A 21,642-nucleotide genomic window follows, 5' to 3' on the forward strand; every position below is an offset into this window, starting at 1 on the left:
GAGCATATTCCGTCAGTGACGACTGAAATGCTACGCCCACACAGGAAGCTGGAAACACATGTGCACAACCCCTTAGGAAACCCGTATGAGGGAAGTTTTGAGAGAAGTGCCTTATGCCAAACCCTATCGAAGGCCTTTGCGATATCCAGGCTAACAGCGAGTGCCTCTCCCTTACTCTCTATGGCTGTGGCCCATCGGTGAGTGAGGTAAACAAGAAGGTCTCCAGCGCCTCGACCACGGCGAAACCCGTAGACCCGTCTTTAGATAAACGATCGGCATTCTAGCGTTTCCAAGCAATAAGGCCCAGTAGGTTCGTATGTTCTTCTCTCACTCTCACTGAGCGTAAGCGTGAGAGAGATGGATGTGCATTATGAGTGCGTTTTCGATTATTTTTTGTGTTGTAATGATAATAAAAAGTTATTGCTTAAATATAAATAATATAAAATTACTCATTTTTAGAAATAACTTGCATATTTTTAGTTTTTGTGCAAAATTTATTATAATTTTTTAAACCTATGTTCATACTTTTTTTTTCTATCGAGCAAAAGTCAAAAACACAGGATTGGAATCGCTGCAGTCCTTAGTCCTTAGTGAAAGGCCTCTTCAAGATTGCTAACAAAAATGTTGGCAACCGTGTTTGATCTAAAAAAGCGCCACGACTTTTCAAAAACTCCGTTCTTTGAGTCTTAGAATTCTCTGTTCGTAGGCGCTTTTCGCTACAAAACGAAAAACACTCGCTAGATGCTACGCGTGGTTCGCGTTAGCAGTCAATGTATTAAAATGTAGGGTAGGTTAGGCTAGCTCTACATTCGATCTTTTGATAATATTTCGAAGTCGATCGATCGAGCGATGATCGATTAATAATGACAACTGCTAGACTGAGTAGAGTTGTCTTTGGTCTAGCCTAGCGTTTATTGCAATAAATATCAATGTGTCTAAAGAGGAGTTTGAAGAGTTTATTATCTATTAAAATGAGAAAAATAATTTAAGTTTATTTAAAAACATAATTTGCCAATTAACAAAAGTGTTCTTAAATATTCAATTATTCATGTACCTGTGTTTTTAAGGTTATTATAGTTTAAAAGAAACACTTAACCTAATCATTTTACTCATTTTATTTATTTATTTTACTTATCTTAACATTGGTTATATATGTACTACGGATATACATTCTATACAATCGCACATGGGCTCAATTTATGTTATTTATGGGCGATTGTACATCATGTTTAATACAATATGGTATATAGTTTATGAATAAATATTGTTATATGTCTACTATTATTTGATCTATGAAGTACATTTGCTTATTCATAACATAATTATTATACTATCCAAATATTACTATAATAATTAATAAATCATTTTTAGCTATACCTACAAATAATAGGTTTTTTTTTCTTGACATGACAATATTAATGTTACATTTCTAATCTTTTGTAGTCAAAATACATTTAAATATATTAATATTCAATTTATTCTAATATATTTTCGGTTTTTTATATATTCTGCAAATATATTTGTATGTATGCAACATTGATTAAATTTTCTATAGTCAATATTCAAATATAATATTTCAATTAGAGTCTGTTCGGAAAGAGAAGAGTCGTGGAACATACTACCCCCCATACATTCCACGACTCTTCTCTTTCTGCACAGACTCTATAAGGTAAACGTACTGGTGCTCGACGCGGTCCCAGTATATGTCATCTTGAAACTTAAGTCATTGTCAATAGAGGTGACAGCAAGGTGTCACCTCTATTGACAATGACAATGACTTATTGGGCATTAGCATGTCGAGCACTAGTACGTTTACCTTATTCTTATATTTATAGATACCGTGTTTACCTATTCATGCCAAAAGTGCCTGTTATTACATAGTTTCTTCCTTTGCCTTCATAAAATAAGTTAAAAGGTCGATGGGGAGAGGGAATACTATTGTCGAGTTTTTCTCCGCTGAAATGGTGTTCAATGTCTGAAACAAATAAGTGAAGTAAGTAACTCGATGTAGTGCATAATTAGGTATATTCCCATCGTATTTTCACGGAAACGTACGAACATGTCTTGCTGTTTCAGTCAGTCTGTACAAAAAGTTCTGACGTTGACTGAAGTAGCATGACAAAATACGAACGTTTCCGAGAAAATAGGTACGATGGAAAACAATTATACAGACATCTGTATTTTTATCAAAGATCTAGATGGGTATCTCGACCGCCGCAACGAGTGCCGCCACAACAATCTTCAGCCAGCCGCCAGCTGAAGAATGACGCTACAGGCACAGCCCTGAGCACAGGCACACCGAGTGCGTGTGCGTAGACGTCATCGTGCACGTGCGCGTGGGCGTTGTAATATACAGTTCCTTATGAGAGACGACGCACCGCTTGCGTGACGTGTGCGTGCGCGGTTCCAACACGTCTACACGTGTTGGAGCTGCGCACGTCTATACGCACACGCAGCCGGTGTGGCCTGGCTTTACGGCGCTTGCACGACGTGCCGTAATAGCGTGGCGCGGCAGCCAGAGGGTTAAGGTATATAAAGCCATCATATGAATATTTCATAAGTGCGAAAGAGGCAGACTACAAATGAATAAACATGACCAATACTGAAACGTCATATAAGAAAACAGTATTTTGCTTGTGTGTAGGAGTTTTTTTTTAGAGACGTGTTATTATGTTTTTAACGATCGACTAGGTTTAAACTTTAAAAGGCACAAACCTGCAGATACCGAAGCTGGAGAGCAGCCGGACTATCTCCAATAACTTCCGAGGCCTCCCGCAGCGCCCGCGAGGCCTTCTGCTCGCCTTCGGCCGCGATTACCTTGGCGCGGGCCTCGCGAGCGGCCTCGGCCTCTGCAGCCATGGCCCGCTGCAGCTGCACCGGCAAGCGGACGTCCTTGCTGCAAGACAATACTTGTGAGGTATTCAACTTTTTTTGCCTCCATATGGCAGCAAATATGACAGTTGTTTCATGAAAAATACTTTTTACCACACCAGCTCGGAAAGGCTTACTTTGCACTTCAAAAACTGATAGCAAAGTTGCATTTTATTTACATGTGAGGCAAAGTAATCAAATGCAAATTTTGAGTTGTTTTCTTATGTTTGCTGGTAGAATTGACTTTTAAATGATGATTTTGGATGATAAATATTTAATAACATTTGTTTGGATTAGATTTGGTTTGATTTTGTTTGATATTTGCTTCGGGTTGGTATGGTGAAAAATTTTGTGTTTCACTCGGGTGCAAATTTTGTTTAACCCTCATGCTTTGAAACCCTCGCAACGCTCAAGATTCCATTAATCGAATCACTCGCTACAGTCGCTACGCTCGTGGTTCAATTTTGGAATCTTTCGCTTGCTCGGGTATCAATATTAGCATGACCGGTTAAACAACAACTTTGCCCCCTTGTAAAACAAATAAAATAACTATTGTCTAGGTGCATACGGCAAAATTGTTATGGAGCGTTTTACGACTGAACAACGTGTTTTAATTATTAGTGCTAGGTAACTATAACTATACTATTGTGACCCATAAGGTCCCCTAAGGTCTCCTAAGAGACCCTGAATCAGAGTTAAACATTTGTTACGTTTTCGATCATATTCTGACACGATCTTGACAAGCGCTCACGCTGATTAGTGCATGCGAAATGAAGTGAAAGTCGTGCGTGAGATGCACGCCAACCACCAAGACGATCGTCAGAGGCGTATCAAAACCATTTTCATTTTTAACATTTTTTAAATTAAAATACATCTACTTTAATTTAAAAAAGTGTGTAAAAAAATGACTTAGAGTTAGACTAAGGAAAGTCTGCTGAGATTTTGATAGCCTACGCAGTGCAAGTGTTATTTTAAACGTCAAACTTCTATGAAATTATGACGTATAAATAACAGTTGCACTGCGTGGGCTATCAAAATCGCTGCAGACTTTTCTTGGTCTAACTCTATCCATATTGACTTTCGTGGCTTATTTGTTAAGTTATGTTACGTGTTGTTTTGTTTTCCTTCTTTTATTTTTTGCCTCGAATAAACGCTCTCTATTCTCTCTATTCATATAACCTGTTTTTTATTTTCCACTTAACAAGCGTCACCATTGTCGGGCTCGATCGATACCAGTGGACAAAGACCGTTAATTACACGTGTTTATTTCAATTTAATCACGTTAAGTAATTCCTAACGGCGTTCAAATTGCCGGGCGATGATGGTGGGAATACCTACACATTTGCCTCAAGGATACAACGGTATTTTACAGGTAATTTCGGAAAAGATAATAAGATACGACATTAAAAGTAAGTATGTATATGTTGTTTAAAATTGAGCTCAGTAAATTACCAATGTAAGTAACTACCCTTAGGTTTAGTTACCTCTACATGGTGGGCAAAAAATAAGTGCATTCCCGTTACCAGGGAGGTTACGGGATTATACTGAGCAACTTTTACTGGGACCAACCGCGAAATCGCGAAAAAAAAACGGTTGCGAAAAAAAAACGGGGTTGGTTCCATAGTAAAAGTTGCTCAGTATAATCCCAAAACCTCCCTGGCAACGGGAATGCACTTATTTTTTGGCCACCCTGTAATACTTATTCGTATACTTATTCGTATTCGTAACGTGTAGGTATATTCCAAGTTTAATAGTGCTGTCACAACAAGATGAAAAACTTACGGGGTCCGCTTGCTGGCGCGGGTGCACGGAGCGGGTGAGCGGGTAAACTAAAAATACATACATGTAGTATGAGCTACGGTACCTAACAGGTGCGGACGCGTGCGTCGGATTTTACCTACAATGACACCCGCCGCGTGTGTGCCCGTCCCGTGTACCCGCGTCAGCTAGCGGACGCCCTAACGGTGTGAAGCTTGGAAATTAGAAAGAATGAAAAGATATGGTGCGCAGCGCGAAAATCCCGACGGAAGATGTGACCGCCGTGCGGGTTTTTAGTGTTTTTTTATCCCAATTATACTCTGAGCATAAACCTTCTTTTGTTCGCAAAACAAAACCATAAAATGTAACTAAGTAGGTACAATCACGGACTTTAATTCTTTATAAGTTCATTTATAAGTCTATTTATATGATTATTTTAAGTTTTATATTCCCTGTAGTTTAGTTTAATTATTGTTTAGTTTGTATTTTTTGTCTCAATAAAGTCTCAGATTCTTGAGCCATTTAGAGTTCACTTTACATTGGACATTTCATACTGTTAGAATTGACAACCAAATTAACTTGAACCCTAAATTATTTACATAAAAGATATATATACATATACAGTGGTACTACTAAACTAAATTAATAACTAGCTTAAATCTAAAATAAGCCCTTGAGGCATTGTACCAAGGATGCTGGCGGCATTTCCTCGCTGTATCGCAATGCTGATACGTTGTGCGAGGAAGCCAGCTCTTCGGTCACCAGTTACGCTTCGCGATTTCTGCAAACAACTTGTGCGCCCTGGGACCCCATGGACCTAGGGACCCTAAATGGATCAACAATTAAAGTCCGTGACCGTATTACTCACATCTCAACGCGTTCGACCTTGATCCCCCAAGCCTCCGTCGCCTCGTCCAGAGAGATCTGCATGTTGCCGGATATAGTTTCGCGCTCGCTGAGGATCTCGTGCAGCGGGCGGGTTCCCATCGTGTTCCGAAGAGTCGTTTGTGCCAGGAGCCTACACAAAAATACATGTGTACAATCTTTAGCGATGTACCTACCTCAAAGGAATACTTAACCTACCTAGTATAAAACAACAGGTACGAGTACCTACATAATATTTATTCATATATGTATTACATTAAAAATAGCACACATTAAAGACTAAAGTAAATAAAAAATAGCACTAAGGCTGGCAGCATTGCCCCTCTGGACAGCAAAGCTGATCCGCTGAGCGAAATATTGGCCGGGCACTTATTTGGTAACTCCTTTGGAGACTCGCGCTATGCCCCGCGTTTCAACCACAAACGCCGGAAATATGTAGCTACTACCAAGGGTCAAACACAAATGGATCTCCAACTAGCTCAGGTTAAAACTAAAGACTACCTATAGCAGCTTACCGTGTGGAGTGGTGGGCGTTTTCAACGTTGGCTATGGATATGGTAGCATTGTGGACGCGGTAATAGACCACCGCGTCCACCGATACCGTCACAGAATCCTTAGTTAGTACCTGATTGGAATAAACAGTTTAGTTCTCAGCACAATAATTCTAGGTAACTATTAAAGCACTATATGATGTGTGCTGGCTACTTAGAGAAATGAGGATGACAGACAGGAACGCTTACAATAGTAAAAGTTTATGTGACTGCTATATAACGAAAGGCATGAAAATACTAGTGTGGGTACTCGCTTTCTGCTCGTTTCATAAAAACATCACACGAGTGTTTTACTTAATCTCTAATTAAGTATAGTTACATAAGCGTGCGAACAAGATACAGATGTAGGTAGTGCATAATTATATTCCTCCGTATTTTCACGGAAAAGTACGAACGTGTCTTGATATTTCAGTCAGTCTCGGTACAAAAAGTACTGAGGACACTGAGGTTGACTGAAGTAGCATGACAAATACGAACGTTTCCGAGAAAACACGAGGGAAAACAATAGGATATTTGACTACTAGTCAAATCAGTTTCTTTTTTAGAACTGTAAAAACGATTTTGCTACTATGGAATTTATATGAAACACTAGCATGTGACGTCACAATCAAATTACCTACTCTTTATAGTTGTATACGGGTTTAAAAATAGAAATGGTGTCTATAAATAACTGCTGTCCACGTTTTTCTATTAATCTTCTGGTGCTTTATTTCATGCATGGTGTAAAATAATTTATTTTAAATACCTACAGTCAATTACCCTATTATGCACTACATCTGTAGCATAATTGGGTACTATCCTCTACTTAAAATAAATTATTTCACACCGTGCACGAAATAAAGCACTAGATCATTATTAGAAAAACATAGATATAGATGGTCAAGCAAATCTTGTCAGTAGAAAAAGGCGCGAAATTCAAATTTTCTATGAGACGATATTCCTTCGCGCCGACATTTTTCAAATTTGCCGCCTTTTTCTACTGACAAGATCTACTTGACCAACTTTAGCAGTTATTTTTAAATACAATTTCTATTTAATAAATCGGATGGAAGTATAAAAAGTAGGTGAGTTGACTGTGACGTCACTACACACGTTTTCATATAAATTCCATATTAGCAAATCGTTTTGACAGTTCTAAAAAAGAAGCTGATTTGACTAGTAGGAAAGTATAGTTGAATTATCGAGAAGATGGAATTGCATTTGTAGTGGTTGTATGCTGATAGTACAAGAAAATAGAAAATTCAAATATAGAATGCCTGTAAACAAACAATACTACTACTACATATGCAATTCCACGCTCTCGATGATTCAACTATAGCCAATTCAGATGATTTAAGACTTAGTTTTGCGGCAAGTAATTACGTGAGTTAAACCGTTAACTTAGTTTAAAGAGAAATAATTATTCAGACCTCCTGAGGTGGAATGTCGTATGTTCGTGTCCGCAAATCCACTCGGGCGTACGTGTCGATACAGGGCAATATGAAGAATATACCTGTGAACATTTATTTATTTATATTCATTAACCTTTTGGCCAATGACCGATATATCCGCACCGCAGGTCCAACGCCAAAGACGGATTAATCGGTCACAGACCACAGAGCAACATAGACCTACGTGCATATGCATAAAGTTCAGTTTCAGTTTTGACACTTCGGTGACGTGGCGTCCGAGTGACAGCTTTTGTGTTTGACACGGCGTCGCAAAGTTGTTTTAAGTTACTGTCAAAAAATATGTTTCTGACACACACGTTTATTCCTGACTGTACCTACTTCTATGCATGTCTATCGAGTACTTCTCGAGACCTTTTAACTCGTGAGTTTGAATGGTGACCTCAAACGTGGCTCTTATCGGTGACAAGTGGATTTGGGGCCCTATTTGACTCAAGAAAGTGACATAATGGCTACTTTTGTTATCACATTTGCCATTCAACGTGTAAAAGCTAGGCGAATCGGCTGTCACAAAAGACATAGAGTCCGTCTAAGCTAACTCTGCACCTATTTGGATAGAACAATGCGAGGGAGTATCATTATATACAGTACGTCATTGTTTCATAGAAATTTGAGGACACCTTTATCATTAATATCATTATCCCTTGTAGAGTTTTCTTGGTCCAGACGGACTATTATGATGTCTGAATGTTGTATTAATGGTTACATAGAGACCTATAGTTACATAATTATAGGGTTATTGGCCAGTAATGCCAGTATATTAGTATTTGGCCACTCCTTACAAATCAGAAAGAAACAAGGCAATTGAAACCTTATTATTAAGAGTGACCAATTACTATATACTGGCCAATAACTACAGCAGTCACCCTACCCATCAATACAACATTAACATGGTAAATTTTAAATAATTTTTATTCAGCAAATAATGTAACTTAAAAGTATCTAGAATAATTTATTTTATTTAAGTATTTATACTTTATTGCACATAAGAAATAACTTAGCGTACAAAAGGCGAACTTAATGCCATGAGGCATTCTCTACCAATCAACCTTAGGGCAAAGCAGAGAAGATTGCAGGCGGTGCATTATAGAAAAAACCGGGCAAGTGCGAGTCGGACTCGCGCACGAAGGGTTCCGTACCATAATGAAAAAAAAACGGGGAAAAAATGCAAAAAAAAAACGGTCACCCATCCAAGTACTGACCACGCCCGACGTTGCTTAACTTTGGTCAAAAATCACGTTTGTTGTATGGGAGCCCCATTTAAATCTTTATTTTATTCTGTTTTTAGTATTTGTTGTTATAGCGGCAACAGAAATACATCATCTGTGAAAATTTCAACTGTCTAGCTATCACGGTTCGTGAGATACAGCCTGGTGACAGACGGACGGACGGACGGACGGACGGACAGCGAAGTCTTAGTAATAGGGTCCCGTTTTACCTTTTGGGTACGGAACCCTAAAAAAGAGAATTTTTATAAGAACCTCGTACAATGCATACAATACACATACATAAATGACATAATATCTACTAAGTAAATTGACAAGTAAGTGCTAATGACAGGTCTTCATACTTCGTTTATTACGAGGTTTATGTCAAGAGTCAGCGATACCAACAGCACTTAAGATAACTACACCAAATTAAAGGCACTGGTCTCATTGATCAACACTTTATTACCAACTAAATTAAACTTTTAAATACAAACCCCACATTTTAATAAAATAATACATTAACCCCACATAATACGTATATATCAAGCCGATGCTACGATTTTACTTTTACACACTGTATAAGATTTTTCTGTACTTACCAATGATCGTACATTTTCCAGCATTTTTGGTGCAGCAGAGTGGTGTTAACGGAATTGGTATAGATAATTTCAACTGAAATTGTAAATTAAGGTTAACGTAATTAACGCTAATTAATCATTAGGGTTGAAATTATTTATACCAATTCCGTTAACACCACTCTGCTGCACCAAAAATGCTGGAAAATGTACGATCATTGGTAAGTACACAAAAATCTTATACAGTGTGTAAAAGTAAAATCGTAGCATCGGCTTGATATACGTACTATGTGGGGTTAATGTATTATTTTATTAAAATGTGGGGTTTGTATTTAAAAGTTTAATTTAGTTGGTAATAAAGTGTTGATCAATGAGACCAGTGCCTTTAATTTGGTGTAGTTATCTTAAGTGCTGTTGGTATCGCTGACTCTTGACATAAACCTCGTAATAAACGAAGTATGAAGAGCTGTCATTATTCTTAATTCTTTATTTCTTTATTCTGAACAATAATTATTGTGTCGAACATTGAATTGCTTAATACCTAATTAAAATTATGTACATTGCACTTACTTGTCAATTTACTGTGCTGTACATTGCTGACAATTACAATTTTGTTAGAAAGTTAATAAAGTCTGAATTTTAGATTATTAATTAAATTAAGGTCATGGTTAAGTTAAAGAACTATGTTACTTTACCCTGTTTAAAAAAAAGCCCACATGCCGGTAACAGACTGTATAACTGGATCAGGCATGAAGGGTGGGGGAAAATGACCGAACGGGATAGTCTTATGTATCTTTCAGTAGGAGTAGCAGCGAAAGTGCTAAAACGCAGGCTTACAGCTAAATTTAACTCTGTATAATGAACGCAGGCAAGTAATAGTATCCGACATAATAGTTCCGACATTTCCACGAACCGGACTGTGAGTAGGATGGCGATGGCGGCCGTGATTAGTTAATACTAATACGATTTATTACAGGATTCCCTGCACATCATTATTCCGCACAGCGACTAAGGGATGACTCACGCAAACCGGGCCGGGGCCGGGCCGGAGCTTCCGGCGTTTCGTTTTCTTTGGAAAGCACCACGTGATCACCGATCAGCCGTCATAGAAGATGACATGCCGGTCTAGCGTGAGTCATCCTTTAGTGTCCTTTAGGTCTTTAGCATGTCAGATACGTAAGTCCCGACCTAAACAGGGCTATAACCGCGAAAATCGAAGTTCGCAAATTGCGGGCATTCTTCTCTGTCACTCTAATTACGCCGTCATTGGAGTAAAAGAGAAAGATCCCCGCAATTTGCGAATTTCGGTTTTCGCGGTAGCCCCTCAGTACTATTGACCTGCAGTTTCGCAGAAGAAAGAAACCGTAAAATTGGGGTTTTTCCATAATAAATGTATTATAATTTATTAATAATTAGTATAATCACACTTACAATACATAAGAGTTGTGGTCAACTTTAATGCCCCACATGAGATAATTTTTTTAAAGTACAGCGGTTGTTTTGCGATAAACGTAGCCTTGAACGCACGCGTTAAAGGCGGAATGTATGAAAAATGACAATGCGCTTACCGCTGCCAAAGACATATGTAACTTCGTATAAGATGAATAAAGTCTAAGGAGAAAAACGTGCCTCGGAAATCAAGAAAAAGTCATTCTCGAATAGATGGCGCACACACCTTTAGCCTATGGTCGGCTAGATGGCGTGACGACACCGTTTCATATTTAACAATTTTAACACATAGATATCAGTGAATGAACATGGGTCAAAATGATATAAAAATAATATAATCATTTATCCATATATACATTTTTTTTGATAACTTTATACGTTTTCATTTTGAGTTTTAGTCGTGTGTCGATAGATGGCAGTAAATTTACTGTGACTACAAAATTTACTATGACATGACCCCTCTATACTATTTATTCTCTTTGCCGCTGCGTTTACCGCGTAAAACAATATAGTGTCATTATCATTGCATTATATAATTCAAGTATAATGTCATTTTTCCTACATTCCCTTGGTCGCATGCGTCAAGCATTCATAAAGGGGCCCACTGATTAACAGTCCGCCGGACGGTATCGGCCTGTCAGTTGTTCGGAACTGTCAAAGTTTTGTTCTAACTGACAGGCCGATACCGTCCGGCGGACTGTTAATCAGTGGGCCCCTTAAAGAATAGCATTCCATGGCTACGGGCTACGGCGTAGCTCGTAGCTCGTAGCTGTTAGTAGCAAAGCTTACCGTTGTGCGATTTTAACTTTAGCTGCTCACCGTATTAATACTAGTACTTAGGGCATACTGAAAATTTCTAGACTAGCCACTTAGAATAAGTCGTCTCATATATCAGGTTCCAGAAACTTTCAGTATGGCCCACGTATTACCGTGCGTCAAGCAAATCTTGTCAGTAGCAATGTAAAGCAATCTAAAGTAGGGCAACACTCAAAGAGTAGTATTGAGCCGCATATCCATTAGAGGCAGCCTCGGGTCGAGCAGCCTCAACTTGAAGCAAACAGCCTCAGTTTGAGGCTGCTCGCTCTGAGGCAAAGGCTTGAGGCACGTTGTGATCAGCTCGAGGCGAATCGCCTCAGCTTGATCCGCAACGCAAGTTTAAAGCCAAAACGCGTCGATCGTCTCCATCAAATGCACGGCTCGGACTGAGGCTCCTTTGAGCACGGTAAAAAAACCGACAAAATATGGCTCGGCTCGCGGCCACGAATTTGCTTCGTGTCGCGGCGAGCCTCAGGTTGAGCAAGGGTCTTCACTTGCGCGGCCTCGGGGCGAGGCAGCCGCTCGACCCGAGGCTGCCTCTAATGGATACGCGGCTTTTCGCTAAGAAAAGCAGCAATGTACACTGTACATTGAACCAAAACTTTGTTTTTGCGCCGAGCGCGCCCTATTACGTACGTCTATTCAAATTGTCAGTTGCGGATTCTCTATTGAAAAATTTTGAAATTGTTATTAATAGCAATTAATAGGTATAGACGGACAATTTAAAAGCGGTGTGTGATGTTGATAAAAATAATTAACTAATTTGAAGATCTCAAAATAAAATTAGAAGTAGACTATGCCGTTAAGCAAGAATGTATGATTAAAATCATTGCTTCAGCAGGTAGATGTCCTACTGGATTTTAATATTTAATGTTTATTAGATTTCTCAGTTGGCACTGTAGGCATTGTAGGCACCTTAGCTTTGATTAAGCACAATCTTATTTAATATATTGCTATTTAATGGTGACACAGCAGAAATATCTCTTGAAATAGAATCGATTCAGAATGTAAACAATGATGATGGCTGTCATTCGCGGTCCACATTCCACAGATAAAACACAGATGACACGCGATTTTCGAATTATTCGAACTAGTGAGTATTATATTCTTTGATTCGAACACAGTGTTTCTAACCCGCGATTTTTCAAATTTGTCGCCGTTTGCTACTGACAAGATTTGCTTGACCCAGTATTAAAAAAAAAAGCCTGACAACAGTTTATTTAACCCTGAGATAGTGTCGCTGCAAACAGCTTACGTATGGCAATAATGTGCGTACGTCATGTATAGTCGGGGTAGTGAGCATTGGCTTCATGTTGATACTCGTATAATGTCAGAAACATTGCTTACAGAGAATTCGGTTCTTTCAATTTACCTATTCCTCAAAATCTGATTCTAAATATTCAATATTAATATATTCTTCGTTTTCTGACTCGACGAAGTCTGATTTTCATCAGATGTTGTGTCGCTTTCAGGACCACCAACCTCGATTATAAAACGTTCAGTCTCCAATTCGATTATTAGGATTTTTATCGTCGATCTACATAAACCTTAAATGAAATATGTGACGTTATCTATGAAAAGGGACTTTATTGTCGATGGCGCTTACGCCATTATGAACGATGCTCCGATATAAATTCAATGCCGCGCGACGCTGTGCGGCGTAAGCGCCATCGACAATAAGGTCCCTTTTCATAGGTAATGCCCCATATTAAAATTTAAACCAAACAACTAACCAGTTCAATAAAACCGCACTATAAAATGTCAATACCGGTCATGTCAACAACCAACTTCAAAACATTGTTTATTGGAATGCTATGTAATCCTTCGTCTTTTTTAAGCTGTAAGTATTTGATTGCATTCACTACAATTTTTTCGCATCTTTGGTATTTTTTTTTGGCATTTTTGTAATAAAACCGTTTATATTTGAATATATTCGTAGATATTTTCCGTTTGTTTACATCGGTAACACTCGATGACAGCCAACGTTCGTTGTCAAAGAGTACTTGTTGCCAGTAAAAGAAATTAGTACCATTGAAAATCCGCAAAATGCCGAGGGTCAAATAAACTGTTGTCAGGCTTTACAATAAAATTCATATCATTATTTAAATTAAATGGAACAACGTTGCTTTTTTATTTTTAGGGTTCCGTACCCAAAGGGTAACAACGAGACCTGTCTGTCACCAGGCTGTATTTCATGAACCGTGATAGCTAGACAGTTGAAATTTTCACAGATTATGTATTTCTGTTTCCGCTATAACAACAAATACTAAACACAAAATAAAATAATTATTTAAGTGGGGCTCCCATACAACAAACGTGATTTTTTGTCGTTTTTTGCGTAATGGTATGGAACCCTTCGTGCGTGAGTCCGACTCGCACTTGTCCGGTTTTTTTTCATTCGTGTATTTTGTAACGCCATTGATTCAAGAAGTGCCAATTTTTCTTGTATGCTGGGCCGCTCGAGATTAAAATATGATGAAAATTTCATTTCCTAGATAAACATGAAATCAATATTTTTATATTTTTAAAATTAATCGTCCGCGAAATAACTATAGGTTGATAGTGCTTCATGAATCATGAAAAAGGGTGCTATTTTTTCCATCGTCTTTGGTTCAAACGTAAATAACTGGCGGTGAACGTATTGCAAAACTGGCGGTCAACTAAAAGTTAAGGACGGCTCATGCTAGACCGGGCCGGGCCCGGGCCGATGCGCCCGACACGTAATTTTCTATGACGGCTGATCACGTGGTGCTTTCCATAGAAAACGAAGCGCCGGAAGCTCTGGCCCGGCCCCGGCCCGGTCTAGCGTGAGTCATCCTTTATGGTACCATCGAGCGTATCTGGTGATGGAGACAGGAGGTGGCCATTGGAACTCTGTGATAAAACTACGCAACATAATTGTGTTTGGGTTTTTTAGAATTGTCTCGATTAGTACTAGTTGTCTGTTGAAAGAAAAGTACAGTCAGCAATAAAAGCATGTAATGTATCTAACTTATTTCAAAAAAAGTTTTATAAATGTACGTACCCGGCCCCTTCGCGCCTCCAGAAAGCAGCCGGCCGAGCCGAAAGATGACGGCTCTCTCGTATTCTTGGACGACCTAAAAAAACTTACTGTTATTTCCAGACATCGTAAATTTCACACCATTTTTGGTGCAGCGGAGTGGTGTTAACGATTAACGAAACAATTTCAACCCTAATGATTAATTAGCGTTAATTACGTTAATGTTAACCTTAATTTACCATTTCAGTTGGAATTATCTATACCAATTCCGTTAACACCACTCCGCTGCACCGAAAATTCTGTAAAATTTACGATGTCTGGTAATTTCTAACTTACCACAATAAGCCAAGCGATATTAAACCTTAAATAAATGAAAACAAGACGACTTTTCTTTTAGCGCAGCGAATTGGTTGGTGTGGTAAGAAAATTGGTTGGCTAAAATTTTTAGCCAATCACAGCCAAGCATTGGATCGTTTTCTCAACTGTTTAAGGAAAGAACAAGTCCTTATTTAGACATTTAAGTTGCTACATTCCACTTTGCATTAAATAAGGATCGACTGGCTTTTTTATATGTTAACTAGCAACCCGGCTTCGCACGGGTTACACAAAACCTTAACAAATAATACACTTAAACCTTCCTCAAGAAACTCTATTGATAGGTGAAAACCGCATGAAAATCTGTCCAGTAGTTTTAAAGTTTATCGCGAACATAACATATGTATATGTCGTAGGCCGATCTTAAGATCAGGCAGATCGTAATGTCCCTGTGTAATGTTTTGACGATAGTCACATGAAACCAATACATAGGTAGGATAGGTTCGTTAGGTTGCTTCAGATGCCCGAAGGGCAAACTGTCCAGAAATAGGAGCCCCGCGTAGCGGTGCTCCGTCGACTCAGGGAACGAGTCAAAGATTTTCACGTTTCACGATATGCCTAGGAATTTCACGATATGCCTGATCTTACGATCGGTCGCCGACATATACAAACAGACAGACGCAGCGGGTGACTTTGTTTTATAAGGTGTAGATTAAGCTCTGTATTAGTCTGTATTAAGCTCTGTATTAGTCTGTATTAAGCTCTCGACGTCGATTCAGGTAAAGTTAAGGCGCCTTCGCACTGGATGTGAATTCGCACGTCGCTCCGATGTGCGAGCGGAGCATTGCTATATGAGTGCATAGCGCTTTCACGCTCACACACCAGAGGAATGTGCGAATTCGCATCAATGTGATAACCAAGATATTTATTTCATTAAAAAAGACAGTAAAAAGACAAATAAATAACTTATGAACTAAATACATCTATGAATAATACTAAATTAAAACTAAATACCCTAAATATATCTAAAATAAAACAAGGAATATAAAAACTACTGAAAGAGGCCTCCCCGCGCTACCCCCGGCGCATAGGTGCCCATCACATTCGCTGCGTTACCGCGTTGAATTGCGATGGTCAGCCTTTGCACCAGGAAAAACCCGGAGCGCGGGTCAAAGCCCCTTTCTTGCAGGCGGCGACCTACTTCCCTAGGGAAGGTATTTATTGCCTCAGCGCACCAACAACCGGACGTCTCTACGGCTACTGGGACGAACAGGTAATTAGTGAGTGCTGCATGTTTATGTAGGGCCGCCACCTCATCAGATAATATCTAGTAAGGTTTACTCGGGTAATTCCGAATGTCGAAAACTGTCGGATAATTCCGAAAAGAGACTTTTATTATGATGGAATTAAGGGTGATTTTCATCTGAATTTCGGAATTATCCGACATTCGGTATTACCCGAATACACCTTATCTAAGTAAGCACAGTCTTTTTGGTAGAAAAGTGTGAAATGAATACCATAAACGTCAAATCTTATATGAACTGTGGCGTTTGCAGGGCTGTATTTATGTACAGTTGCCATCAGATATAATGAAGCGGCAAGGTGCTCGAAAATATCTGCTCATGCACTTTAACGTCTTGATTAGAAAGGGTTTGCTCAGATATTAAAATTGGCCGCTCCGATACATCTTATGGTGACTGTACCTAAAAACTTCGCTTCGCTCAGCGCTCAACTGGTTAACACTTTTCCAGGCATAATACGATTTAAGTATTGACCACATACGTGTCAATAGAATTTCAACTTTAGACTTCAGATTTAAGGTTCAAATCAAATTGTACCCTCGTAAAATGTTACACGTAGTCAAATGCATCACCAAAACATAACTAATTGGTATATATGCAGATTCTTATGGAAAACCGTCTAGATTGGTGCGGCCTGAAAAAGGGTTAAATTAATGGAAGCAATTTAAAAAACCGGACAAGTGCGAGTCGGCCCCGCCCACCGAGAGTTCCGTACTTTTTAGTATTTGTTGTTATAGCGGCAATAGAAATACATCATCTGTGAAAATTTCAACTGCCTAGCTATCATGGTTCATGAGATGCCTGGTGACAGACGGACGGACGGACGGACAGCGGAGTCTTAGTAATAGGGTCCCGTTTTTACCCTTTGGGTACGGAACCCTAAAAATATATTTCGGGTGCATTTATTTCAGGGTGTACTTTATTTATTAAAACTAAATGAAATAAACAAAAACAAACATAATAAAATTTACTACTAAATATTAGGTAGATAACCTATAGGTACAAAATTTCAGGGTTGAATAAAAACACTGTCATACTTATTTATTGCTGTTTTTTTTTTTTAAATTATACACTTTTAATTAAATAACTTCACATATCCTTTTATGTTACGTGCCTTATCGATTTGTCCACAACCTGATCTGCCTCTGAACTGGAAAATAAGTAGGTACAGTCAGTCCATGAAAAGTCTGCAGCGGATTTGATAGCCCACGCAGTGCACGTGTTATTTTAAACGTCAAACTTCTAATGGAATTATGACGTATAAATGACACTTGCACTGCGTGGGCTATCAAATCCGCTGCAGACTTTTCTTGGTTCAAATCGAATGCATTTAAAAGTATCCACAGTTTCCTTAAATAACTCGCCAATTACATTATTAATTAATTAGCAATATGAATAATATAAAAATATACTTACCGACTCGCATCCTATCCATTGGCAATGTTAGTTATTTTTCAAATAAGTTTAAATTAAATCATTAAATATATGCACTGTAGAAATAAAACTATGCCGGAACATTATTTTAATTTACTATTTTACAGGACCTTTATATTGCACCCGCGATTGTTGAGCCATTTATGGTCCTAGCTAAATTGGTTGTTCATACTTACGCTATAGAATTTCCAGTTTAGCAAGAACCCTAAATGGCAGAACAATCCCGTGTGGTGACTGTACATATCGACCCTATCAAGTCCGCTTCTTATAGTTTCAGAAATTACGATAACATCCATCCGGAACTTTTAAATTATAAGATTATGTTACAAATAGTTTTACGAAATCATAATCCTAAAACTATTATTTATAACGTAAGTGTTGCTAATCAGTTAAAATTTACAACTATGTAATTTCGCAAATTGCTAGGTAATTTCGCTTGCAATAATTTGCATAAAACTGTTTCTAATAATGAATCTATGTAATAAGCTCTTATATTAAAAGATATTATATTAAATATTAATATAGTTCAAAGATTGACTAATCACTGATTTTAGCACAATATTTCGTCGGGTGCCAAGCAAAAGTCACTAAGTACTATCAAAAAATTAAAGTAACAATGCACTTTATTACACTTGTAACACGGTTTATTGTGACTTTTTAGTCTTTAGTGACTTTTGCTTGTCACCCGACGATTTTATCAGAAATTTAAACTTTATTCTACGAAAAGAATGGAAAATTGATTACATCAGATAAAACATAAACGTGCAGTAAAAAGGCGAACTTATCCCTAAGATCTCTTCCAGTTAACCTATACTAAACGGAGAAATTAAAAGCTACCTTTAAAAGTCTCTAAGAAACCAAATAAATATCTAATGAATACTTTAAAGTTTACCTTGAAGCAGATGAGGAGAGATATAGGCATAGTCATGACTACCAGGACCCATGACAGAACGACCAGGATCTTCCCGCAGGTTTTACTTTCCGAATCGTGGTCGTCGTTAGCTACAACAATTAAAGTCATCTAGACACTTTAACGGACCAGATTTAAAAAAAAAAACAAGTTTGATTGCCACTTTACAGTCCTAAAAATTTAGTGAAAGACTATTGCCACTTTATAATCCTAATTCTGCATAAGAATATTGCTGAACATTGTCACTTTATAGTCCTAAAAATTTTGCATAAGAATTTTGACACTTTATAGTCCAAATTCTGCATAAGAATATTGCTAAATATGGCAATATTGAAAGTGGCAACTTTACAGTCCAGTCCTAAAAGAATCCTTGATATAAGAAAAAAATACAACAAAATTATGATGTTATTGAGTGGTCAATTCTGCCTTCCTTGCAAAGGGTTAATAAATACGTCGAAGCAGCTGCAGCTGCTCGAAACTTGCTAAGTCACTGTGTTGGGTTAATATGAATTATTAATTGACATACGTGGCATTATCACAAAAATATACACGAAAATTCACAATTAATCTCATTGCCACTTTATTAAATTTGTGCATAAGAGAAAAGTATAGATGAAGTTATTGGGTTGTTCATTTTTGCCTTCCAATAGCTGATAGTGTCCTACTTAAAGCAATAAATATGTCGAAGGACATACTACAGCTGTATCAAACTTGCTAAGTCACAATATTATTTTAATATGAATTCTTAGTTAATATATCCAGGCATTATACTCAAGTTTAATAAGTACACGGGGCTTATAGAAACACGTAAGTATTTTGCTTTTATATCACAAAATTTCCGAAAATTAAAGTTTTAATCGAACTTTAAAACGTACTAAAAATTCGTAACGTAAAACATTATAAAAAGGCCTTAACACTGCGAATCTTTTAAACATTTTACGTTACAAACTTTAAACGCGCACTCAAAAACTTACTTGCAGTGATTGTCGGATACAAATTTTGTCTACTGGACATTTCTATCATTATAACATTCGATTTTTAAACGTAATGGATGCGTAACCTACGCCGGGTGGCCATTTACTGAGCCCGCGCCTGGCATGCCGACCATTTATAATTCACATGAGAACTACCAATGTGTTACGTACAGTGACATTATTAATAAAATAAATAGTTTATTTCGACATTTAATTTCACACATAAACGCTTCATCTAATTTCACACGCAACTCATTTTTGTTAATTTAAAAACAACTTTAAAAAAAACATAAAAAAAATGTTTTTTTCCTCTAAATTTTTAGAACGGCACTAAAATTTAAAAATTCAAATTTTGAATGTAGTATTGTTAAATAGTTTATATACTCACCGTCGCTAACGACGACGGTGGTGGACTCGGAGTATCGCGCCAGTGTGGCGGCGGCCGGCAGGCGTAGGACTGATGGTCCGTGTGGTCCTGGTCGGGCTTATACCACGCAATCCTTACTGCAAGAGATGCGCAGATGCAATCGTCCTTTACAACCGAAATGTAACATGTTAGGTTCAAATTCTACCCGGGTATACCCTTTTCAAACAGAGCTGGAAATTGTTGAAATTTCCGGATTTTCGGATCGATATGTGTTTTGAATTCTACCGCCGTGATAGGGAAATATTAAATTAGTCTCTATTTAATTGATGTAAGATTTAATTTTCCTTGGCTCGTATTGAAGCTTTTTTTGACAGTTTTTAAGGTCCGTATTTAATCACATTTTAATTTACATTAAATAACCGTATCGTCCGCTAGCGCAGTGCACTCATATTATCTCATCGCAGGCTAAACAAGGGCCCAATTTGACTCAAGACATTGCCGTGGCCTCGAGAGAAGTATTACCTACCAATCAGTCTGAAGCACTAGTAACATTAATATCTAGGTCATACTCATTTTATAGTAAGCTCGTTTTATGCTGTAGACATCGCTAAGTTAGAGCAATCAACAGCCAATTTTTACACTGCACCCTGCACTTACAGGCGGAAAAAATTTTTCAGTACTTGAGACTCAAATTAGAATAACAGGATATGTACCTATGTCGTTAACTTTTTCCCTCTTTTGTACAGAAGTGACCTTTTTATAGAATGTGTTTGGTTTGGCCCATCTAATATTGGGGCTAAAATCTGCTACATGCATATGAGTGAATTGCAAATAATTTGTACATAGTTAAGCACCTGTAATTAGTCTAGTGTGTTAGCGTATGCTATTGACTTATATGTGTACGAATTAGGGGAAGTCCGGGTATAGTGAACACCTTAAGCTTTGACTTGACATAACAGAAAAATGTAAAAAGGAAGAAATGAAAAAAGTGTCAATAATAAGTCTTTATTTAATAAACTTTTAATTTAAAACAACACTAGCCTCCAATGTTTAATAATTGCTGCAATTTTGAACAAAACGTAAAAAAAATATTTTTTTCGCTTTGCCCAGGGTGCCGGGCAAAGCAAATATCACTCATAAAATCTTAGTGAACTTAATAACTAAGTGAAAATTAATCAACATAAGATCATTTCAATAATATTAATTAGGAAAAGCTGTCACAAGTAGCTTTTGATATATTTTCACTAATTTCATAAGCATAAGTCTTCACGGCATCTCTGAAGACATTTTAACACAGCGAATCCACGTTTTGAAAGCCATTTCTATGACGCCAGGAGCCATGATCGATCTTTCTTTGATATTTATATAACATCTGTAACAAAATATTATCATAAAAAAAATTACCTAATAAATTCAAAGTGAACACGCTATCCGCTTTGCCCGATCCACTTTGCCCATTCAGTCAGTTAAAGAAATTAAGAATTAAAAAAAAATCGTTGGATTGTTTTAGGGGTCATCCATTAATTACGTCACACGAATTTCTAAGTTTTTTGACCCCTCCCCCCCCTTGTCACATTTGGTCACATTTGGCAAACCCCTCCTCCCTAGTGTGACGTCACATTTTTTCTACGAAATCGCCAAATCGAATTAAGTAAGTACCTAAGTATTATTAATATTTTATCAAAATATTTTTGACGATATAAATATTAGTAATTTTATAACCCAAAACTGCTTAGGAAAGAAAATTAAAAGAATAAAAACGATTATCATTTTAAAAAC

The 21,642-nt window shown here is 37.6% G+C and overlaps 1 protein-coding gene and 1 long non-coding RNA gene across 3 annotated transcripts in view; both read right to left on the reverse strand.

Annotated features, from left to right (window-relative positions):
- LOC134804157 (uncharacterized) overlaps positions 1 to 21,642 on the reverse strand; it is a 460,972-nt gene that overhangs the window by 97,864 nt on the left and 341,466 nt on the right. The window lies entirely within an intron of this gene.
- Positions 1,871 to 19,967, reverse strand: LOC134804119 (band 7 protein AGAP004871). Of its 2 annotated transcripts, none has more exons than XM_063777062.1 (8): positions 19,885 to 19,967; positions 18,505 to 18,614; positions 14,587 to 14,659; positions 7,475 to 7,557; positions 6,030 to 6,139; positions 5,498 to 5,647; positions 2,716 to 2,896; positions 1,871 to 1,975 (listed from the first exon to the last, which is right to left on the reverse strand). In XM_063777062.1, the coding sequence occupies exons 2-8, from the start codon at positions 18,538 to 18,540 to the stop codon at positions 1,874 to 1,876; spliced, it is 735 nt and encodes a 244-aa protein (XP_063633132.1). In that variant the 5' UTR covers positions 18,541 to 18,614; positions 19,885 to 19,967; the 3' UTR covers positions 1,871 to 1,873. The 2 variants fall into 2 exon arrangements, with proteins under 2 accessions (XP_063633132.1, XP_063633131.1); XM_063777061.1 differs by lacking the exon at positions 19,885 to 19,967 and adding an exon at positions 19,497 to 19,632.

This window comes from Cydia splendana, chromosome Z (assembly GCF_910591565.1).
Source record: "Cydia splendana chromosome Z, ilCydSple1.2, whole genome shotgun sequence".
In the NCBI taxonomy this organism is placed as follows: Eukaryota; Metazoa; Arthropoda; class Insecta; order Lepidoptera; family Tortricidae; genus Cydia; species Cydia splendana.